Genomic DNA, 25,500 nt, shown 5'->3' on the forward strand with positions numbered 1-25,500 from the left:
TCCTTTGCCCCAAATATTAACACAGAAAGAAATAGCATTTAACAATCACTGGGAAATTAATTCCATGGACAAAGCATGAGATCAGAAGAAAATCAATGTAGTTTGCAATGAGTTTTTTGGGGGGCCAATCAATAGTTGAAACAAGAATAATGCTTAGAAAGTGGGGGGAATGATCTAATCAAAAAGTACATGTGGTTTGTGTTTTATCTGAAAGTTCAGGGGTTACCCTTTGATGAACAATAAGGATCCATCATGCGTGCAGAGAGTTTTTTTTTTTTAAGTTCCTGATTTATCATCTTTCTTGTCCCAGCACTTCTGCAGCTGTAGTCAGTGATAAAAGATTGTCAAAGGGCCCCAAATCCATTCTTAAACATTTCTCCTATAGAAGACTCATTTGGGTCTATAAAGCGCTATTCTGAAGGACAGTTATCCCTGGAGGATTCAATGGACTGGTCATTCAAGGTTAAGATCAATACCTTTAATTGGCTTAAGACTAGTAAAGACAGCAGGGCTTTTTGTTGGGGAAGGGTGCGGTTCAAGGAAGAAAGTGCAGGAGGGGACAGGCTCTGGGATAATCTGGATGGGCCCCAGTGGGCAGCAGGAGGCCTGTGGGAGGGGAAGTGGGGTAAGGGGAGATCTTGCAACTCTGCCTGGGGTCCTAGGAGACTCAGGACTCATCTGAAAAATGAGCTTACTGTATTTTATGGCATCTTTGCAAACAATTGGTGGCCCATACTTGAGTTGGATGGTCAATCACAACCCTTTAATATTCACATGACAATTTTTTAAAGATCTGAACCATCAATTCCTGTAAAGGTAATATTATATATTATCACTCATCCTCCTAATCTAATATGATGATTCTCAATTGGGACAACTGCGCCCCCCAGGGGACAGTTGGCAATGCCTGGAGGCATTTTTGGCTGTTACAACTCCAGGAGTGCTACTGGATTCTGCTAGGCAGAGGCCAAAGGTGCTGTTAAACATCTACGTTGCACAGGACAGCCCCACTACCAGGAACAACTCAGGTTCATGTGTCACCACCAGTGCGGGGCTGAGAAGCCCCCCACTAGTCTGAGGGGGCAGTGGTGTACATTTCCTGTCTCAGTCCCTTGTTTTGGGGAAAAAAAATTGATTATGTCTGGTAGCCTCCTGGGTCAAGAAGACACAAGAATACCTTTCTGGAGGAAAAGGAAGGATATTGAATGGGGTGAGGGTGGGGCAGTACCCCAGATCATGCCTTAGATTTAAATTAACCTGATCATCTTCTCCATTGTTCTGGCCTAGATGATATAATTTGTTTAAATTTTCTCAGCTGTTTATGAAAATTCAACACCTACTTCCTTCACAAAGACCAAACTCCTTTGTGCCTTTGAAAAGAAATCACAAAGAAGTCCTAAAATGGCAATGTTTTTTCTACAATTATAAGCCTGGCGGGTGATCTTAAAGCTCCACTGGCTGGAAGCTGCAAGTATTTCTACAAAAGTGTTATGTGGGAGTGAAAAATAATACCTCCCATGCAGCCAATCTGCCTTTCTACAGGGGTAATAAACATTGCCCCCCCCCACCCCCCGGGAAATGCCATAGCTGCTTAGAAATTATTTCTAATAAGCACAGACAACCAGCCCACTACATCCTATCTCTGTAGTTGCTACACTAACTTGTTCAGAGATGGCTGCCTGCTATGCCCTGGAAGCACAGAATTGGTGTTTGGGGAGGGCATAGGAGAGCAGAGAAGGCACTGCTGACCAGCACAGAAGCGCCAGCAAGGTCATCTTCTCTTTGAACCCTTACCTGGCCCACCGAAGGACCTCCAGCTCATAAGATTAGCTAATCATGCTCACAGCGCATGTCTCCTGTCAAGAAGCCTCCAAAGGGTGAACATTCCCAAATACCCTCATCCAGTGGTTTTCCAGGAGTGGTTCTCAAATCAGCATCAGTATCACCTGTAACCCCCTGTATAAATGCAAGTTCTCAAGCTGCCCTGCAGACCTGCAGAATCAGAACTTCTGGAGTGCGGCCAACAGCCTGTGTTTTTCCAAGCCCTCCAAAAGGTTCTGACATAGACTAACGTTTGGGAGCCACTATCCTAGTCAATGGAAAAGGATAACATGGAGCGAAGAAAACTTCATGACGAGTCCTTATGAAAGGAAAGGTTATACCATTCTATACCTTGACTCCCTGCACCAGATAATGGGAGATGCTGAAATTCCATTTTCACTTATCTTTAGGACTTATTCTTTCAATTGGTTTAGATTTCTCAGTCATAAATATGGCTTCAACAGAATATGATCCCCGTGTTTATTATATGAATTGTGGGTATGCGTGCTGGGATTTCTACCCTGACTGGTGCAGTGAGCTCTGGGGGCTGGGCCACATTACAGCCTTGGGTCAACAATGCTAATTGTACTGATCCGCAAATGGAGAGGTTCAATATCAACCCTTTAGCAGTGGCATGGACCCGGGGAGAAATATATTTCCAAGGTGTCCAAATATGGCCCAGATACTTCAATGCTACTGAGTGAAGGGCAAGGATGCCAAAACCTCACAAGGAAAAGATAAGTAAGGAACCACAGGACACTGTAGGAGTTGGTAATTGTAGTTCATTTGAGCTATCTTTCCTGATAACCTTCCATTTTCCTTCTCTTTCATCTCCTGCCCTCTACCCACTTCCCACCCTCACCTGCTTTTTTTTATTTTTATGTTTCATACAGTCTGATGTGCTGAAACAGAGCTGGAATAAGGAGAAGACTGAAGAACTGTAATGGAAAAAGGGGTTTTGTGGCCTTGAACAAAACTACCTTTTAGATAGGCTTGAATCAATACATAACCTACCTCTTGGTGGCCCTCTGACAGCATATTGATTACAAAATCTCCCAGACAGTAGCCAGCCCATTGAGTTTCATCTTCTTTCAAGCTACTTCTGAGTCCCAAAGGCCCAGATGACTAACAGTACACAACATCCAGCATTCATTTCACCCATATCTACATCAAGGTGACCCCATCCTGCCTCTGCAGCCAGTCCTCTTGGGTTGGAGAGCAGCTGGAGGATGTCGCTGACAGCCTCACCTTGAGGTCCCTGTGGACAATGCCCATTCTATGGAGATAGTAGACAGCATCCAAGACCTGACGGATCAGAGTGCTAGCATCTTTCTCTGTGTAGAATCCCTTCTCCACTATCCGATCGAACAGCTCTCCACCAGATACACTGTTAAAAAAGAAAAAGAATAAATTAGATGTCTGAGAGGAGCTGTTGAATCGTTTAGGGAAAGCCATCAATATGAAAGAAGACCAAAATTTTATTTCAAAAATTAATCCATTTTCAGAGTTAGATTTTGCCCCACCTATTCCCCAGAAGCTCTACCAGGGAAGTGTTTCCATGTCATAGTGGTACAAATGTCTGGAATAAGTTAAAGGAATTAAAAATGAGCCCAGACCCAGAGGCTAGCCAGGCTTGACAGGTGTCTTCTGGCCTCTGCCTCCTTGCTGCTGTGACCGTGTAAATCAGCATCATCAGACATAGGGACATGATGCTGGCTAAGATGTTTCCTTTGCACAAGACAGTATCCTTAAAGGACCTAGGGTGAGGGCTGCTACGGACAAAGCATTGAGCAGCCAACAGGATGTCTGGAGTTTTGACTGAGTTACGCTTCTAATCTGCTGAGTGTGTGAGCATTCCCTGAGTCTTTAAACCTCAGTCTTTTTATCTGTCAAACGAGGGCTTAATCTAGTCAACCATTTCCAACAGAGGTTAAGGGGATATTCTTGGAAGCATTAGAACCTGAAAGCTACATGCAATTTTAAAAAAGAAAGAAACCAACACTCTATTACATGGCTTTGCTTTGGTTGCATTAAATTTTTTTCCCCATAATTATCTAAAAGGGGCCTGGACAAAGAAAGGCCTTTTTGGAAAAGGTCAAAAAGCCTGGTGAACAATCTCCATAGACCCTTTCATTTTTATATTTGATACTACTAGGAGTCTAACAAAGTAACAGAACTGTCCAATTCTGAACAGAAACAAGTCAACTAACAACTTAGCCTTCCAAGTCTAAGAATATACTTCTCTAAGAAAACAGTGCTTCTTTCAAATAATTGAGCCATCGTGGAGGTGAACTTCAAGGGATATATTAACACTATTTTTTTTTCTATAAAAAAGGAACAAATTTTCCAAAAACAAAATGAAAAAGATTTGAAATATTAAAAATATAAAAGTTTCATAAACAACTTTTTCAGCTTTAACAGAGTAAAAAGTATGCCCTGACAGTAACACCCACACATTCACAAACACACAAGGCTATGATTCATTTTCTGCAAGTCATGGCAATTAGTGCGCAATAACTAAACCACTGATAACTTCTTCATATAGAGCCAGTAAAGAAAACACAATTGCCGCTATAAAAGACCTATGTGTTACCTACGCTCATCCCAAGCAATATTGCACTTGGCTAATCTCTTGTTTCCAAAGCAAACTGAGCAATCTAGATAAGAAAGGAAAGATGCTTGGGAGAAATAAAAAGCAATTCAAAGTGTGAAAAGAAATCAAAACAACTGGGCACAGACTATATTTTAATGACTATGTTTTGATGATCACTCCTTAGGTAAACCAAAATCCCAAAGCATCCCCTCTTGGCAACTGACATGAAGTTCTCACCAGTCCTCATTTTTTAGAATCTTCTTTCAATGAATTTCAATGTCTGAAATTGCAGACTGGAGGATGTAGGACAGGAGATGTCTTGCTGCCAGGGGCAGGGTGACCGGATACATTCACTTGGCTTAATCACTTCTTCAGCCAATTCATTCAGCATTTATTGGGTGCTCATTATTTACCACCTACTGTGCATGGTAAGTGTCAATCAAGGCAGTATTAGCTATGAAGGAGGAAACTCTGTTTTGATTGTTTCCCCCCTCATCCTCTACCATCAGCCCACCTTCCAATAATGGCCTGGCTTGCTAGTGTTCCAGTGCTTTCTTACCACTAGTCTGCCTACTACTTACACCCTCTGATCTGAAGGCTGCTGGAAGGTCTCAGAGAAGATTGCTTATCCTTTCCCCACTCCACCCCCACCCTTAGTACTTCATGACCCAGATCCTCTCCCTCTCTCAAAACTGATCTTTCCTGCTTTTGATTCTTCCAAAGTCCCCTCTTCTGCTATGTGATAGGTAAGGTGTTAATAGATTCTATTTGCACTGCCATGTCACTCCCGAGTCGGACTGCACAGCCATTCTCGGCGATGCAGATAGACTCTTAAGAAGCTACACCATCGTCTCTCGAGACGGACAGCTGCCGACGACGACGAGGGCAGCAATGTAGTTAAGAATTAAAGCTTCAGAGTTGACGTGTAAGAAACTGTTACAGTACATATTGTCACAGAGTCCCAATTCTCTGCACATTTGGTATTTCTCTTACTAAATTTCAAATTGCAACAGGTTTTTATTTTTCTGAACATTGCTCAGAAAGAATTTGGTTTCCTTAGAAACCAAGGCACAGGGGAAATGTTTAAAAACTTGCCAATAAAAAAAATGTGACAATACTAATAAAAACCCTCGAATTTGCAAATCACTATATGCTTTTCCAAAACCTCCTTAAGCATACATTTCAAAGACCTGAATGTTTGAACCCCCCCACCCCCTCACCAAATTCATATGTTAAAGCCTTGACTCCTAAAATAATAGTATTTGGAGGTGTGGGGACTTTGGGAAGTGATTAGGTTTAGATGAACTCATGAGGGTTGGGGCTCCCACGATGGATTAGTGGGTGACCTTATAAGAAGAGGAAGAGAGAGACCAGTGCTCTCTCTCCAGCATGTGAGGACACAGTGAGGAGGTAGCTGTTTGCAAGCCAGGAAGAGCCTTTAACAGGAACCAAATCTGCCAGCTCCTTGATCTTGGACTTCCCAGACTCCAGAATTGTGAGAAATCATTTCCATTGTTTAAGGCATCCAGTCTCTGGTCTTTCGTCAGGGCAGCCTCAACTAACTAGACAACCACTCATTTCAAAACCACTTGTAAACAACCAGAGCCTCAGAATCACTAATGAGGAAATAAGTTTAGAGGGGCACATCTCATTTTCAGGCTTGGAGACCATGGTTAGGGTGGTTGGTCGGTTGGCTGCTGATCTGACAGACAGGTTGCTCTCTAGTCAATATCCTCCTCCTGCAAGCTTCCTGTTTGCATAGAGTTCTCCAATTAAACTATGCAAAACACCAGAACACAGTTAGAAGGATCAGGGGTCTGGTGATTGGGAAAAAAGAAGTAGAACATAATAATAGATCAGTAGCAAGGGGATGCCAGTGTAGAAAGATAAACTAGCTGCCAAAGATTATGGGAGAAGACAGAGAAATCATTAAAAAATTCTCTACTCTTCTCAATTCAACCTTTGACACTGATTTAAATCAACCTGCCTTTGCATGGAACTTGGATTTTCTCAGTCTCTGATTGTCCTTACCTATGACCGCAGACTGCTATCATATTGTATGTAAATTTGAAATGTGCAAATGTGAAATAGTTTGATGTAATTATCTCATTAAATTATCATTTTATTTGAAAATTTTTAAGTAATTCAAATTAAAGAATAACTGTCAAGAAACAATTTCCAGGTTGCTGGATCTAGTAAAATGTAGGCTCTGATTCCACTACAGAATACTGTAACACATGTAACTTTGTCATATACTACTCATACTTTGTTAGCACGGGGCAAACCATTCTGCCTTTACATGCACTTGCACTTCCTCACATCATTTTGGTAGGTATTCTCTTCTTACTTTAAAATTTACCGCCAATTATAGCTTACAATGTTTTATGTCTTATAAAAATAGTATTCGCGCATTCACTAAAAGATAGGCCTTGTGCCAATGATGAAAACTGGGCTCCAAAAATATTTTTCTCTAGAAGTTAGATATAATAAAAAAAAAAATGAAGAAGGCTGAAGGAAACCAGCATGTGTCACCCAAAAATATGCCTCTTTGACATAAAAATTATTCTGAGCTGATGGCACTTAATAAACATAAAAAGCTCCCTCTTTTCTGTCTAAAGGCATAAAATAAACTCCCTTTTTATTGGAGACAGACTTTATCAGCCCAGAGATAACCCCAGAGAAACTGGCAAACAAACCTTTTTAACTCACCCATATCTTCTAATTACTTCTTCACCATTTACCACCCCTACTTCAAATCCCTTTGTCTTGTCAATTCTTCAGAAATGTATTATTAGTCTATAAGGTGTTAAAGTTTCCTGGATGAGTCATTACCTCAGGTCTTCATTCTCTTGTGAAGGCTCCCAAGTACATGTAAAAATTCAATATAATGTGTATACATTTTTCCTGTTTATCTGTCTTTGTCAGTTTCATTTTTAGGCCTGGCCAGGGACCCTCACAAGGAAAATGTTGTCCTCCCTTACAAGATCAAAGAGTGTAGCACTGTGCTGTTAATTTCACACAGAATAGTCTGAGAATTATTAGCAGTGATGCTGGGATAATAAAAAAGCAGTGTTACAGCAAGATGCCTTGAAATTTACAAAGACTGTCACATAACTAGGCAGCAAGAGTAATGGAATTGGTGACATGAATATAAAAGCAATGTGGTCTTAATGTGCCCCAGAGCTAAGCTGGTTATAAATGTGTTTGCTAAGAATCATCTCCCCTATTTATACTTATTTATTCCTAAGCGGAAAGTACTCTTGAAATATGCATGTTGTGATTAAGAGAGGTTACAAGCAAAGCATTTTTCAAGTGTGACACTCCAAGGCCCAGATGATACGTGCATTTTTCCACTTAGCTTAGGGAGAGAAATCATCTATCTTCTCAGTCTTTCCCTCAATCGAGTCCAACTTGGCAGTTCCTGGGATCTCCCTCCTCCCACACAGGACAGTCGCCTGCCTGTCTCCCAGCCAACCCTCCCCCCCACTTAATCCTTACTACTCCATTTGGCTTTGGCATCTGCACACCCTGCTCCTGGGGGGACCCCCTCCCCAACCACTCTGGGAAGATTAAAGCTTTATTTCATGCAACCTCTGTCTTCAATATTTCCCTCCTTCAATAAATCCTACTTTAATAAAAATATCTTTATTCTTAGAATTCAGTTTCACAATATCTTCCAGGGCTCAATCTGTTTAGAAATTTCTAAAACACAAACACACGCCTCTTCCTTTAATAGACCGGATCAATTTAACTCCTCATCTATGCTTTGATCCTGGCTATTTTGCCCTCTCGATTATCTGCAGTGCTGAGGACTGAATTGTGCCCCTCCCCAATTCCATGTCAAAATCATACCCCCCCCCAGTACACCTCACAATGTCACTATATTTGGAGATAGAGCCTTTATAGGGAAAATTAAGGTTAAATGAAGTCATATGGCTCCAATATGACTAGCATCTTTATGAGACACACACACACACACACACACCAGGGATGCACGCACACAGAGTGAAGACCACGTGAGACACAGTGAGAAGGAAACCAAACCTGCTGAAACCTTGATCTTGAACTTCCAGGTGCCAGAATGGTGAGAAAACAAATGTCTGTGTTTAAGCCCTCCAGTGTGTGGTATTTTGTCATGGCTGCCCTAGCAAAGGACTGTGCTGGGCAACTGATTCATGCAGCATATCTTTGAATGTACATTCTCTTCTTATATATTTTTTGAGGCTTATTGGGGGAAAACATCTGTGCTACTTTATTTGCAAAGTATGCTTTTTTTAATTTACCAAACCATCAAACAATCTTCTATCAAGCCAGACAATACGTTGTCCCTGTTTCCAAGAAGCCCACAGCCAGGAGGGAGGAGGGTTTATTAAGACACAGAGAAGGTAAGCACAGTAGGTGGTTCCAATACTGAGAGTGGGGCAGTGAAGGTGATTTGGAAGACCACAGAAGGACAGCTAGCAAGGGTCCAGGAGACAGGGCAGGAGAAAGTGAGTATGAAGTAAAGGCGAAGTAGTGTTCAGTCAAGTGGAGAAAAGCCCAGTGGCAAGAAAGGTCTTGTAATTTGAATGACCATGAAAAGAGTTTTGGTGAACTCTCTTCAGAGAAATGTAGTCAATGAAAGAGATCAGTGAGCACCTCCTTTCTATAAGTCCGCTGCTGGCATGCAGCATTAGTCTGTATTTGGTGGCTACAAAGGAGCTCGGGTGACAATCAACATCACCAGTGACTAATGACTTGCCAAACTGGGACCCCAGATAAATGACCACAGGGCACTGAAGAAGGGAGAAATAAGTGGTTAGAGGAGGCTTCCTGAAGGAGGTGTCTTAACTTCCTTTGTGTCTCTGGAGTCTAGCACAGTCCTCACTGATTTTACAAAAATGGCAGCTGAGCCCTGAAGGAAGTTGATGTGAGATAGGAGTTAGGAGGAGGAATGTGACAGGCAGGGAGAGGAGGCAAAAGCAGAGATGAACAAGGTAGGCAAAGAAGCTTGACTTATTTGGAACATGCAACCGGTGAAGTAAGATCCTGAAGGATTATGAAAGTCAAGCAGTGGAGCCTGAATGGGCTGCATCAGATGACAGTAAATTCTAAGTTGCTTGGCCTCTAAGGTACCCATTTCTGAAAGAGAGGCTACTGAGAGTGTTGCCATTGGTGTGTGTGGGTGTGAGGTGAGGGACATCTAGGAACAAGGTCATTTTCATGGTGGATAGGCTGTCTTCCAATGAAAGTCTGTAGTTGCCACCCTAGAGGCCCACTACTTTTATATTCTTGGTCCTAAGACTTCCTGATGAACTTAGGTGTGCTCAGAAAAGCAAATTCATTCCAACAAACCACGTGGGTCAGCTCTGTAGCAGGCACAGGTTCCCACCGCCCAGGCAACAACTTTCATTGCTCTTGGTGCAGCCTCAGTGATTCCTTAGGACCCTCTTCGTCTCTTCCTGCTTCCCAGCTGCACCCCTTCACTTCCCAGCCAGCTTCTCCTCTAGAATGGCCAGGAAAAGTGTGGTTATAGACAAAGTGATGGGTAAGAAAGAAATAAAAGCTTTACTTTTGTCTGGGAAACTTGCTTGCTGAGACTCTGGTAAGGAAATTTTACTTTCGCTTTACTCATAAGAAAACGGTTGAAGAGTTTGTGAAGAAATGATTAACATGATCAAGATTTCAAGAGAAAATTGATAATTTCTTCTAACATAAAACACCTGTTATATCCCCCCCACCCAAAAGCAGATAATTACAAGTCATTTTTAGATTTTTGTTTTCCAAGAAGACAAAACATATCTTATTCATATAGAAACCCTGATATCTATTATTTACATTCCAGTGGGGGAGGAAGAGAAACAAACAAACAGATAAATGTGCAACTCTTGAGGAGTCCTAAGTGCTGTGCAGAGAACTTGAGCATGAGATAGGTACCTGGTGAAGCCCCTTTGAATGGGCTCCAAGAGGGCCCTTCTGGATGACAGGAAGAACTAGCCAACTAACGACTGGGGGAAGAGCTTCTGGGCAAAGGGGTGAGCTTGTCCTAAAACCTTATGGTATGTGGGGACCAAAAAGGTCAGAATGATCATTTCTGGGCAATGGGCAGAATGGTTGACAGAAGGAAAGGCCCAGATAAAGCAGGGCCATGTGCTACAGACGGAATGTTTGTGACTCCCCCACATTTATATGTTAAAATATAACCTCCAATATGATGGTATTTGGAGGTGGAGCTTGGTAGGTAATTAGGTCATGAGGGTGGAGCTCTCACAAATAGATTAGCATCCTTATAAGAAGAGGCCAGAGAGCTAGCTTGCCCAATTTCTGCCATGTGAGGACACAGTGAGAAGTGGGCCATCTATAACCTGGAAGAGAGCTCTCACCAGAACCCAACCATGCTCACACCCTGGTTTTAGAGTTTCAGGCTTCAGAACCATGAAAGACAAATTTCTGTTGTTTATAAGCACCCTGATTTATGGTACTTTGTTATGTCATCTAAGCTAAGATTCAAACAGATAGGTTTATTCTACATTTGGTAAGAAATCATTGGAGGATTTTCAGCCAGAGGACAGGTGAACATTTTTTTTAAAGGTCGCTCTTGACGCTGTGTGGAGGGCAGGTTGAAGAAGCAAGAGTGGAAGCTGACAGATTGTTGAGGAGATACTGCAGTGATCCATCCAGGTGACAGAGGAGGGTGGCTGGTGTCGGAGAGAAGAGGACAGACATGGGGTGTGTTTTGGAGATTCGGCAGACAAGATGAAGTTGGTAAGGGGCACACGAGAGGGAGAGGAATCAAAATTGTCTCCTAGGTTATTGATTTGAGAAAGAAGCAGATGGTGGTGCCATTATTTGAAAGGGAGGCCCTGGAGAAAGAACAAGTTTGGAGGGATCAAAACCACTAGGCCAGCAATGACCACCAGCACTTCCTGCAATGATGAAATTGTTCTTTATCTGCAATGTCTGATATGGTAGCCAGTAGTCACAGGGCATTATTGTGCATCTGAAATGTGGCTAGTGCAACTGAAGAACTGCTTTTAAATTTTATTTAATTGTGATTAATGTAAGTAGCCACATGGCACTACTATATTGGATAGTATAGATCTAGAGTCTTGGGTAGAATATGTGAAGTCTGAAGTGCTTATTAGAGGGAGACATCAGGCAGATAGCCATATATATAGCTGGAAATTCAGGGGGAAAGATCACAGCTAGAGTTCAAAATGAGCAAGTCATCAGCATGTACATGGTCTTTAAAACCAAGAGGTTAGACATGATCGACTGGTGAGAGTGTAGCTGCATGAGAGGAAAGCATCTGAGTGCTAGGAATGCCAACACACTCAGACAAGGAATGGCCAGCACAGGCTCAGACAGGGGGGCAGGGAGCAAAGGAGGAGAGTGTGGTGCCATGGAAATCAGGGAAGAGGCCTTGGTCAACCCTGACAAATGCTGCTCAGAGATCAAACAAGATGGGGACAGAGAAATGTCCATTGTATTTGCCAAGATGAAGGCCAGGGCGGGAGGTATAGATATGAGAGTCACTGGCATAGGAGATGGCATCTAGACCTTGGGACAAGGGATGTCTGAGTACACAGAGAAGAGAAGAGCGCCCAGCTTTGAGATCTCTGAGCCTATTTTCCTCATCTGTAAAAGGGGAAATTATACTTGCTTTAAGAATTACATGAGACAATGAAAGGAAAATCCCTATGCAGCCTCTTGGCATGCTTTAGTGTTTTGTAAATGCCAGTTCCTTTCTCCCTTTTCTGCGGGGGAACTCAGAGGCAGGAGTAAACCACCGACTGACAAACGATTGGTGTAAAGGTGCTGCTAGGAACAGGGAGCTGGAAGGAGAGGGAGGAGGGTGCCACAGTTTGACACAAGGCTTCTGGTTCTCCAGACAGAATAGCCCCCGGCTCTTCTCTCTGCGCACCACAGATAGGCTGGGGATTTATGAAGCTATCCATTGATTAGGGTGGAAATTTGTGAAAATGTCAGCCATATTACATAATTGCACAATTAGTACTGTGACTTCTGCTCTGAATAGTTATCTTCCTATACATAACCTTATAAAATAAGGACTTGCAAGGTTGGGGTCAGAATACTCTCAATCTAGTATGGCACGTTCCCTGAGTTGTTCCAGGTTAATGAAGTACTAACTGACATGCCTTTGTTCCAAATAGTGACCTTCTCATAGAACACAGATGGCATGAGCTACAATAATAACTAATATTATTGAATGTCTTAAGTACAGTTTTTGGAAATATTCTGTAATAAAGTGTTTGACTATTATATGTCAGCCTTTCTTCAATTAGATCCAATTAGGAAGATTTACTTGGCAACACATTTTTCTATTAAAATTTTCTTAATATTAAAATAATTTTGCATTCTTTGCATAGGTAACAACTGAAAGAGATAGGAGATGGCTCTGGAATAGGTCTAGGAACACAGCTTTGTCACAGATAGGCCACAAAATTGGCAACTCCTATAGGAAAATGCCAGTTGGCTGTGAGCACATCTTCATCTATCTTGGATCAGTGACTACGTTCAGAACTAACGAGGATGATTACGCAATTTCACATATGCTCAGAGATTCACTATCTGAAGACAACTTGATTGGGTGCCAATTTTATGAATTCCTTTTTGTTTGTCCATTAGATGTACTTACATGGAAGTTCATTACATGTATTTACATTTGTTTTACTGTTTCTCAGTTAAGGGGATCCCTACTGAAAATCATATAGCAGATGTGTGTGGGAGCATGTGTATCTCCTCAATAGAAGGTCACACCTAAAATAAAAATTGCCTCTTTACTGTCAGTCTTGCAAAATGCCCCATGTCTCTGTTGATTAAATCTGCGGAGTTCCTGGGTTTACCATCTATCAATATAGCACTGACAAAGATGCATGATCATAGATGGCCGGTGCAGAGTTCCCTCGCTCTGGGCCACCTTTGTACCTGTTGAACCCTCCTCCCATCTACTTCCTAATCATCATTTCGTTCCTAGCTCGAATGTCACTACTTCAGAGAAGCCCTTCATGACCCCCTAGACCAGATTAGACTTCCCCCATTACATTCTCTCTTAGCACCTGTATTTCTGCACAGTACCCACCAGTTAGAACTAATTACTGGCATATTTGTCTTTGTAATGCTGTCCTCCTACTCTTCTCCTGCCTGTCCCAGACTGTGAACTCCAGGAAGGCAGAGGTAATGTTAATCTCTTTGCTGAAATTGGTTTACACAGGGTTTAGCATGGTCCTGGCACAGACGAAAAAGTAACTAAATGTGTGTTGATTAAAGAAAGATGTTGCACAAAAAATACAGTTGAGTGGGGTCTGGGTCTACCTGGGTATAGCATCCTTAAGCTATCATCCAAATCCTCAAAGCATGTGCCATGGAGTGCACAACAGAAGTGTTCTGTAGCCCACCCTGTTTGGCAGACTGGCAGCTGAGTCAATTTTCTCTCTACTGTCACCTCCATCCATCTATCCATCCATCCACCCACCCATCCATCCATTCTATACTCTCCAAGTCACCTAAACTTGCTAATGGTTTGCATGCTATCCCTGTCTCACTAATCACATCTCTCCTTAGTCTCTTCTGCTTTATTGCTAGGAATAGTCACTGTATACTGGGAAGAATATTCTAGGGCCCATGTGAATGGCTGTTCCACCTGGCTGGTCCCGGCTTTGCCCAGGGACCTTGAACAGACAATACCTGAAGCTTCCCCTCAACAGGAGGTCATACCTAAAAACATCTAAGAAAAACCTTCAGTGTATTTACATAATAATCCATTAAAAAAATCATGTCCAAAAACATTTAGGTTGATCTGCTAAAGGGTGGATTAGTGAGTGACACAGAGCAGTGTGTTGAGATAGACTGATCCTCAGGGTGTAGGTGACTGTCTGGCAAAACATGGCTCAATTTGTGCCCCATGGACTGAATGGGACAGATCAAAACAGACCAAAGCAGTCTGCAGATCAAAGTAGTTAGGCATGGTAGTTTGTTGTCATTTATGTATTTTGATAAATAATTGTTTTAAAGTATTCTCTGGTAATTTCACAAATATCCATTATGTAGTGAAATGTCTTCTTCAATTAATATGTTCTTTTATAATGAAAATAACAAAATAGAGCAGGCACCAGACATTCCAGGTAAGTAGCCACTGTGCCTGCTCTTTCTCACTCAGTTCAGATTGTTGAAAGTGTGAGGATATAACAACCTCCACTCATAGCTATGGTCAGGCAGCCTCTGGAACACATTCCTATTGTGATAGTCCCCATATTGGGCAAAAGTAATTCTTGCTGATGGATTTCCAGTTTTGTCCTTTCTAGAACTCACATGTTCACTTTCCACACTTAGCACAGAGGGAAATAAGACAGTACGACATTGAATGTGATCACTACAACATGTTCAAAGATCATATTTAACAATATGTATATGTAAAAGTGAGGTAGAACATGAATAGCAAGTGGAGAACAATAGAAGATGCACATTGAGAATAACAAGAGGGAGAGTGTTTTCAGAGCTGTCTGACTACCAGAGACCTCTTCAGACATTTTCCTGGACAGGAGTAAGAAGGAAAAGCATGGAAAACTCACATTTATAAGCAATTCACTAACTGTTCCAACTTCCTCCACAATTTCCAGCAAGCTTTTCTAATATTCCTGAGTTGCCAGTGGACAGATCTTAGATTCAGTAACTTGTGTTTTTAACTTTATAAGTAACAGTAGGCATTGAACCAAATACTAAATATTTCATTGATGACAAAACACTGCAAGGAAAATCAGAAGTCTAAAATGACACATAAGTGCCGAGGGACATACTTTCAACAAAGTTGCTGTCCTTAGTTCACAGTTTTCTGAAAAAAAAAAATCTTTCTCAGATTATCCTTTCTTGTATTTAATGAAATAAAAACAGAAACAAAATCCATATATGAGGTCTGTCTGGAAAAATTCCAGCCATTGTTAATATATCAAGAATGCTTAGAGTGACATTGGTGTAACCTGGCCGCCATGGAGAGTGGACTGGAATGCGCATGCATGAACAATGACGACTTCACTGTACTAGTCGGTGGGGGTGGTAGATGCCATGGTGTGAGCATGTGTACTGTGTGGCCACTGTATTCAAAATGACTGAGCAGACTTCTGGCCAAGATGGCGGTGTAGACAGACATGCTGCATCTCCCTCCACAACTAAGAAGGAATACAACTACCTCAAAACTAGAAACAACCAGAAGTTCCAGAAAATCAAACCGCATGGAAGTCCAGCAAACAAAGATATAAAGAAGAAACACTCATCCAGACAGGTAGGAGGGGCGGAGCCGGGGTGGAGAGGACGCAATGTGGTGGCGGTGGCAATGGCAGGCTGGCAAAAAGTGCAGTCACACGTTTTAAAAAGTCAGGAGGGACACCTGGGGAGCATTCTCAGCTCCTCACTGGACCTCACAGGTCACCGTCCCAGCACTGGGGAAAATCAAGCCTCATTGCTTCTGACTGCGCAGAGCGGCAGGGGTTAGGATGGAGGCAGAAACTGTCAGTCTCAGTGGAGTCCACTTGTTTGAGGGACCCCCACGGTTCTGGGGCATCCACAGACCCACCCACTCTGGGAACGACAGCCAGGGAAGCAGCTAGAGGGGTGCCAGTCCAGTGTGGAAGTGGGAGAGGTGCCTGGAAAAGGGGTGAGTGCTGGGCAGGCAGCATTGTTCCTTCTCTGACCCCTCCCCCACACACAGCACCACAACGTGATGAAATGGGTCGTCCTCAACTGACGAATCCCTAAGGCTCTGCCCCTTACAACGTTACAGGAGTGACATATCTACCTGGGATGCAGAGGCAAACAAACACGGGAGCCTGTCAGAATGAGGAGACAGAGAACTATGACCCAAAAGGGGAAATGGATCAAGGTTTCAGTGGGAGAACTAGCCAACCTAACAGATGAGTAGACAACCTTACAGACACAGAATTCAAAACACTGGTGATAAAGGTGCTCACAGGCTTGACAGATATGCTTGAGTATGGCAAATGTATAAGAGAAGAAGTGAAGGCTATGTTAAGTGAAATGAAGGAAAATCCACACAAAACCAAAGGTGAAGGGTAGGAAACCAGGGTTCAAATCAATGATTTGGAACATAAGGAAGAAAAAAATAGTCAACCAGTGCAAAATGAGGAAACAAGAATTGAAAAAAATGAGGAAAACTTCCCAAATTTTGTGAAGGAGATGGACATACAGGTCCGGGAAGCACAGAGGGTCCCAGGTGAGCTGGACTCAGAGGGGACCACACCAGGATGCATCATGATTGAGATGCCAAAGGTTCAAGATAAAAACAGAGTCCTGGGGGCAGCAAGAGAGAGGCAGAGAGTTGCCTACAGGGGGGGTGCCTATAGGACTATCAGCTGATTTCTCAGAGGACACTTTGCAGGCAGGGACTGCCAAGCAGTATTCAATGTGATGAAAAGCAACCTACAACCAAAATTACTCTATTCAACAAAGCTATCACTTTGGATGGAAGAGCAGATGAAGTGCTTCCCAGACAAGGTGAAGCTAAAGGAGTTCATCATCACCAAGCTATTATTATATGAAATTTCAAAGGGACTTACTTAAGAAAAAGAAGATGAAAACTATGAATACTAAAATGACAACAAACACACAACTATCAACAGCTGAATTTAAAAAATAAAAACAAAATCCAACTAAGAAAACCAGAATAGGAATAGAATCATAGGTATGGGGATCATTTGGAGGGTTATCAGCTGGGATAGGGGAGGGGGAGAAATGGGGAAATGATGCAGGGACTAAAAAGCATAGTCGGTTGGTACAAAATAGACAAGGGGAAGTTAAGAATAATATAGGAAAGGGTGAAGCCAAAGAACTTACATGCATGACTCATGGACATGAACTAAGGGGGGTGTGACTTCTGGAGGGAAGTGGGGGTACTGGGCAGAGGGGAGCAAAGGGGGAAAATATGGGAACTACTGTAACAACATAATCAATAAAATATACTTTTAAAAAATGACTTAGCAAGTAGAGCAACAAATCTGTATCAAATTTTGCATGAAGCTTGAACACTCCTCCATGCAAACTATTCAGAAGGTCACAGGTATGGGCAACTGGTGATTGGCAACTTCATCCCAACAACACGCCCACTCATGCATCATGTCTCGTGCAGTTTTTGGTGAAACATCAAATCACCCAGGTGACTCAGCCTCCCCCCGACAGCCAAGATTTGGCACCCTGTGGCTTCTGGTTTTTCCCAAGTCCAAAATCACCTTTGAAAGGGAAGAGATTTCAGACTATCAGTGAGATTCAGGAAAATACAATGGGGCAGCTGATGGTGATTGGTAGAGTTGTGTGAGGTCACAAGGTGCTGACTTTGAAGGGGATTGAGGTGCCATTGTCCTATGTATAATGTTTCTTGTATCTTGTATCTTCTTCAATAAATGTTTCTATTTTTCATATTACATGGCTGGATACCTTCTGGACAGACCTCATATAGCAATACTTTAAAAACCCCCAGAAATCACCTTAGATAGAGACACATTTTCTTCAGTGCCACCAGAATTATTCACTTTTCTTTTTCTCTTCAGCACATTGTTTCCAGTGTTTTTGCTTGGGATGTCTGTGTGTGTGGGTGCACGCGCGCGCATGCACACACTTATGTTTATTTAAAATAACAATGAGGTTTGGTCAATCTGGGCCTTACAATACAGAGCAGGCGTTGTTCAATGAGCCAGGCCTTTGAACAGGTCCCTCACAGCCTGTGAGTGGCAGGGCTCTCAGCAGCCCGGCACCACGCCCACTCCCTGTGCGCAGAGAATGAAGCTTTGTAGGCACAGAACTGAGAGCCCCAAGCATAGACCTTGCTTTAGTTTTTAATGCTCACCTTTCTCTGCTACCAGTGTCTTTTAAAATGTGCCTTCCTTTCTGCTTCACACATACTAGGATAGTTATGATGTAGAAACAAACAGAACAAAACAAAAAAAGCCTGGAAATAACAAGTGTTGATGAGAATGTGGAGGAATGGGAACCCTCATATGTTGCTGTGGGAATGTAAACTGGTGTGGCTGTTGCAGGGAAACCAGTTCAGCCGTTCCTCAAAAATTAAACATAGAGTTACAGTATGACCCAGCAATTTCATTCCTAGGTGAACTGAAAACATATGTTCATATAAAAGCTGTTATAAAAATGTTCACAGAAAAATTATTTATAATACTCCAAAGGCAGAAACAACCCCAACGGTCGTCAACTGATGAATGGATAAACAACATCTGGCCTACCCACATACTTCATGTGTGGAATATTATTCAGCCACATAAAGGAACAGAGCATTGGTACAAGCTCCAACATTGCAAACATACTGAAAACATGATGCTAAGGGAAAGAAACCAGACACAAAAGGCCATGTGTTGTATGATTCCATTTATATAAAATGTCCAGAATAGGCAGATCTATAGAGATGAAAAGCAGCTCAGTGATTGCCAAAGGCTGGGGGAGATGAAATGGGTACAGTTTACTTCTGGGGTGCTGGATATGTTCTGGAATTAAATAGCAGTGATGATTGCATAATCCTGTGAATATACTAAAAACCATTGAATTGTATGTATACTTAAAAGGATAAATTTATGGTATGCAAATTATATCTCATTAAAAAAATTCCCTTTTCTTTTTCTAGACCCCTTATTTTATCAAAAGAATGACAAATGTGCAAAAGGCATTTATATCAACCCTAAAAATAACCTAGAGTTTTGCCTTGACAATGTAACAAATAGAATTTCCCCCGTTGTCTTGGTTTTTCCTAGCTGAAGAGATCTATAGATAGAACATTTCCATCTTCTCCATATCTGTTCTTTCTCTCCTTATAGATGACATACAAAGATGGTGTCTCGTTGGAGCTACTGTTTCCTTTTTTAGACAGCCCTCCTCCTTTACTGTCTTGCATACACCTAGACCTATTTAGACCCCTGTCTCTAATACAAGTTCTTCTCTTGAGGAATAAAGTAGAAGAACTATAAAGTACAGAGCCTGTGTTGGATGTGATATTCTTAGATGAGCTCTGGGAATAAGTCACTTAACAAAGGGAGTTGGACTCACTTTCTCTGGAAGCAACCTTTAGTTAGTTACATCTCCCAAAGTCTTAGATTATGTGACTCAAATAACTGCTAAATTGTACCTCACTCACTCCTATGAATGTGAGTCTTTTCTTATTCTTATCAATAGATCCTTTCAGGTAAGAACTTAATTGCATTAAAATATCACTAAAGTGATTTGCTTTAAAATATACCAGGAATAATTTTTAATACAGAGGATGCTATTAGGGCGATGAAAATGTTCTAAAATTGAATTAGGGTGATGGCTGCATAATTCGGTAAATTTACTAAAAATCATTGTGTACTCAAATGAGTGAATTTTATGGTACATAAATTATACTTCAATAAACTTGTCAAAAACCAAAAAACAAATGAGCCAAGGGTAGAAGGGGGAAAAGAACGTGGAGGTAGAGAGGAAGCAAGATGAGCCTCGGGTTGACAAGAGTGGAGCTGGGGATGGGTAGACATAGTGGGTGCTATTGTAGGGTGCTCAGCCTTCCCCTCAGGCCCCCCTAGATGCAGAAGTGGTGGCTGGTGAAGGCTCTTAGCTGAGCCCCTCTCAGATTTTCCCTCAGCATAAGTCTTGCTTGTCCAGGGTCATACCTGCCACAATGACAGTACACATCAATGACCAGACAACGGGAGGATGGAAATGTCCACTGTCCCCACATTCATTTCAAGGCAGGAGATGCTGGGCTGCCCAGCCCCTGAGTTCCTGTAATCACGGAGGCTTTAGTTTAAGTGCCTTACAGCCCACCTCCTCCCTGGGCCCTGCCACTTCCTTCACTCCGGCAGATTCTGACCCAACAGCTCTCCCCAGAAAACCACCTGCACCCAAACTGCTTCTTCAGAGGCTGTTTCCAGGAAACCAGACCTAAGACAGAGGCTCACTATATATTCTATGTTTATAAATGTTTAAAATTTTCATAAGAAGTAATAATAAGCAAACAAACAAACCTCAAAACCTTGAAGTTCCCCAAACTGAAGTTCCCCAAACTCTAGGAAAGCTCTCTCTGATGTTTCATAGACTGCAGCCAATACTAAATTTGTTGCTCAATGAATTCTAAGTCAGCAGCTTGTCTCCTCACTGGCAGTGCTTTCCTCGCTCCCCCAGAAGGACTCTGAAATGCATTTCAGGCTTGTTTAGATGGATTTGTTGAACTCAGCAGGTCTCTCCTCACCCTGTCTGCAGTAGTTTCCAGACTGTGGTCCCTGCCAAGCATGAAGAAAGGAAGACAAGGAATCTGAGAGTAATGAGACCCTCAGAAAGGCAATGAGTCACGGGAAAGTCTGTATCCACATTAGAATTTCAAGTCCATTTCTTTCCCACATTTAATAAAATTGCACTCTCTGCTAGAAGGCCTGCAGGCAAGATGATAATAAGATTCCAGTGATTAAATTATTTAAAGCCACTGATACTGTAGCACTTTAGAAGGCCTTCCACATATTTCGTCTGTTATAAGAAAGGATGATCTGGAAAACCCCCTCTCTTTAGGGATTTCAGGAGCCACTGATTATCTAAAATTGCTTTGCTTTAGAACATCCCAAATCTTATTAGAAACCTCTGCTTACCTTATCGTTATTAACTTCCATTGGCCCATTACATAAATGCTGGAACTACACTAAATGTCCTCAAACAAAGAGATGCACATTACTAATATTTTATGGTAGGTCCAACCCAGTACCCGGCACTATGGCGTGCATTGTGCTATGCAAAAAAATCATTCCAAAGATGCCACTACCTTTCCAAATTCTTCTACTATCTCCAGAACTGCCTGGGTTTACCTGTTGTGCCTTCTTCAGTGTTTTAGCTTCTCCAATTGTACACCCACCCATCTTCATCAAGCTGTCCTAGGAACCTTTCTGGATCCATCTCCTGCTTCTGATCTTGTCTCTCCCCCTTGACATAGTACCTCACGAGTGGGTCATGCACTTAAACACAAAGTCCTCTCCTACTTGTGAATTTTCCCCATAGGCTGGCCTCTGAGCATGCCTTCCCACAGCCCCACACTGGAAGCATGTGTTAGGAAGTGCTGCCCAAATGGAGAATAAGGGAGAGGCCTGGGGGAGTTGTTAGGCACAGGCAGAAAAAAGGCACAGCGAGAAGTAAAGAAAATTAAACCCCCAATGATGAGAGGAAACAGCAAAAGCACTACTCCATGACAATGCTATTATATAATATTTTTGCACATTAGGAAAAACATTTGGCATAAATAATGTCACATTTCAATTCATAAATATTATCAATCTTTTACTTTTCAAAAGTATTTGTGCAATCAAAATGGCAGTGTAGGAGTTCTCTACAGTCTTCTCAAAAAGCACAGAATTTGACAATCACCCATGATAAGAGTACCTTTGTGGAAATCCAGGAAATCCTGGGGCAAAATAAAATCTGAGATTGGACCATTGTAAAGGCTAAAAGGACCAGATTTACTTGTGTCAACATCCTCCACGGTGACACAGCTCAGGGCCAAGAGACCTTTGCAGCTTGTGATTTCTTCCATGGGGTCAAGTGAGAGCGTGTGACTGAGCGCGTGACTGAGCGCTTGCTTCCCAGCTGTGCAGGACACTGCCAAAGAGATGCCCTTTTTTTCTCCATCTATCCAGAAAACTGTGGTGTGCTGCAGACTGAGGGGACAAGGAGGGGCTGGAAGGATAATAGCCAGGGCTTTCTGAGGGCATCAAGGGGACACAAAATCTTACTAACTGCTTCACTGACTCCATCAGAAAGCTTACCCATGGGCCGCTAGAAACACCTAACCTGCAGATCCCCCTAACTTGCCCACACGCTCCACCAACCCTTCATGCAGCTCACCCACACACCCCTATCCTGCAGCTAGCACCTGTGCACATCCGTAGTGGTGTTGAGAGCCTCTCTGCAGACAGCTACTGGGCATGTGCAAAAAGTTGGCCCAACTCTGTGAAACTGGTAAACAGCACACAGACTTGAGATTCAGCACTGCCCTAGGGAAAGCAAGCTAAGGAGAGGGTATCAGCACCTGACATGACTTTGCAGGATCAAGGGGAGGCATACAATCTTAAGAATTCCCCCTCCAAAGAGGGAGCAAGAGATGTAGAGCAGGCAAATCCACAAAAAAGGTCTGAGAAAGCCTGAAATCCCTAACATGGTTCACTAGAGGTATTTATCACCTGAAGCCAGTCAGTATATTGAACCATTTCCAATATATTATATCATACATAGTATTCAATACTATATAAATAATCATTTACAATATAGAGTGCTGACAATAGAAGCATTACCAGGCAGAGTGACAGTAGGGAGAAGTGGGTAATATAATAACCAGAAGTAAGAGGGAAGAGCTTGGAATTAAGAGTGTGTGGATATATCTAAGTTAATATATATAAAGTCTGTCCATTGTATCCAGCTGTGTAATATGAAAAATAGAGACATTTATTGAAGAAGATACAAGATACAAGAATGATTGTACATAGGACAACGACGCCTCAGTCATTTTCAAAGCAGGCACCTTGGGACCTCACACAGTTCTCCCAATCACCATCAGCTGCCCTATTGTATTTTCCTGAATCTCATCAACAGTTTGAAATCTCTTCCCTTTCGAAGATTTCAGTTTTGGGAAAAGCCAAAAGTCACAGGGAGGCAAATCTGGGCTGTAGGGGGGCTGAGTTACCTGGGTGATTTCATGTTTCACCAAAAAACTCTGCACAAGACATGAGGTATGAGTGGGCATGCTGTCATGATGAAGCTGCCAATCACCAGTTACCCATACCTCCAGCCTTCTGAAACATCAAGATAGTTTCTGTGGAGGAATGTTCAAGCTTCACGTAAAATGGGATGCAAATTCATTGCACTACTCACTCAGTCATTCTGAATGTGACAGCCACACAGTACACATGCTCACTCAATGGCGCCTACCACCTCCACTGACTAGTACAGTGAAGTCATCATTGTTCATGCATTCGCATTCCAGTCCACTCTCCTCAGCTGCTGGGTTACATTAATGTTGCGCAAACCATTCTCATTGTGTTAACAATGGCCGAAATTTTTCTGGACAGACTTTGTAAGCATATAGAATTGGTGTTTTGTTGTTGATTTTTCATATATTCTCTGTTGGGTTTTATATTGAAATATTTCTCAAAATGATAAAATACAAATCCTTATTTAGGAACTACCAGAAAACTTTTAATGTTATAAGTTGCTTTGTGTTTCTAAAAATAAACTACTTGAAAAAAAAAAAAAAGAAATTATCAGTATAACTTATATAAAAATTTGAAAGTGAAATGAGTAAATAGACCTATCCAGTTTAACACAATATTTATCTATTCAACAGTCAGAAACCCAGGTCTCTTGGGTCAAGGCCACTTGCAGCACGTGCTCTTCTTGTAATTACTCCAGGGGGACACACAAGGGAAGGCAGTGGCCCAAGAAAGGGCACAGGGGCAGGGCTGAGGTTACAACAGAGGTGAGGGGAAGGAGGAGAGGAGAAAAGTGACAGTACGGTGGTTCTCCTCATCAGGGAAGAAACTCATAGGCTGTTTGAAGCAATGGGAGCTCCATGGAAGTCCTGGCATTTGGCGCCAGGATTGAAATCTCTGCATGAAAAAAGGGCACAGTTCAGAACTCGCTGTACATCTGGCTGTCCTCCACATTAGCTCCCTCTGGCAGCAAAGCCTTCCAGCCAGTGCCAAATCTAAACAAAAGAAACCCACAGCATTCACTGGCTCAGCACTTACTTAAAATTCCTCAATGTGCCTACTGTGGAATTTCAATCAAAATCAGCTTATCCTTCTTTTTCCCTGGCAATCTGAGCATGCTGCCAGCCATCTTTCAACCCCACAGCCATGGATTATGGTGGCAGGGAAGGTATAGGAGTGAGCTTTTTTTTCTAATGGAACTTTAATTTTTAGAGCCGTTTTAGGCTCACTCCCTAATATGGTGGCAGGGAGGGTATAGGAGTGAGCTTTTTTTTCTAATGGGACTTTAATTTTTAGAGCAGTTTTAGGCTCACTCCCTAATTGAGTGGGACGTACAGAGACTTCCTATATACCTACTACCCCTACATGTGTACAGCCTCCCTCATAATCAACATCTCCTACGAGAGTTGTGCATTTGTTATAATAATGAACCTACATTGACACATCAGCACCCAAGGTCCATGGTTTACATTAGGGTTCACTTTTGGTGTACATTCTATGGGTTTGGACAAATGTATAATGACATGTATCTACCATTATAGTATCATATGGAGGTGTTTCACTGCCCTAAAAACCCTCTGTGCTACTCATCCTATGTATCCCTCCCTCTCCGTAACTCCTGACAACCCCTGATCCTTTTACTACTGCATAGTTTTGCCTTTTCCAGAATGTCTTATCATTAGAACCATATCATATGTAGCCTTTTCAGATTGGCTTCTTTCACTTAAAATATGCATTTCACTTTCCTCCATGTCTTTTCATGGCACGTACAGCCTTTTCATTTCTTTGCTTAAAACACACACAAAACAAAACACTGGCTGATTGCACCACTCCATAATTCTGTTGGGATTAGAACCTGCCAGGCTACCAGCCCCACATCTCAGCTGCTGCTCCCAGCTCCAAGGTCGGAGCAGGGCATTCGACATGGGGCTTGGTGACCTGGGCCGAAGGGTGCATTGAGAGAGCTGACACCACAGATGTTTGAGTGGCCAGCTCTACAATGTGTTTTTTCTGCACTACCAAGCAATTCTTAGATACCAGCTGGATGTCAGTTCCAACACTATCTACCTGGAGACAGCATCAGATCCCACAGGTTAAGGACTCATTCTCACAAGACTGTCCCCCACTTCAGATGCCAAATGCAATACCAGGTTGTCACCTGTGCTTTTGAGCAAATGGCTCTAACTCAGAGGTTCCCAAACCCCCTCTTTGGTTCAATCAATTGGTTAGAGTGGCTCACAGAATTCAGGAGACATTTTACTTACTAAATCACTGGTTTATTATGAAAGGATATAACTCTGGATCATCCAGATGGAAGAGATGCATAGGGGCCAGGCATGGGGAAAGGGCACGGAG

General features: G+C 42.3%; 1 protein-coding gene across 2 annotated transcripts in view; it reads right to left on the minus strand.

The window, feature by feature from the left end:
- CAMK1D (calcium/calmodulin dependent protein kinase ID) overlaps nucleotides 1–25,500 on the minus strand; it is a 405,862-nt gene that overhangs the window by 60,559 nt on the left and 319,803 nt on the right. For both annotated transcript variants that reach the window (XM_090266536.1, XM_090266535.1), the window contains exon 4: nucleotides 3,070–3,208. In XM_090266536.1, the coding sequence (XP_090122662.1) occupies nucleotides 3,070–3,208 (139 nt within the window). The remainder of the gene's footprint in view (nucleotides 1–3,069; nucleotides 3,209–25,500) is intronic.

The sequence above is a fragment of the Furipterus horrens genome, unplaced genomic scaffold (genome assembly GCF_987537825.1).
Source record: "Furipterus horrens unplaced genomic scaffold, mFurHor1.1.pri manual_scaffold_2, whole genome shotgun sequence".
NCBI classification, from domain to species: Eukaryota; Metazoa; Chordata; class Mammalia; order Chiroptera; family Furipteridae; genus Furipterus; species Furipterus horrens.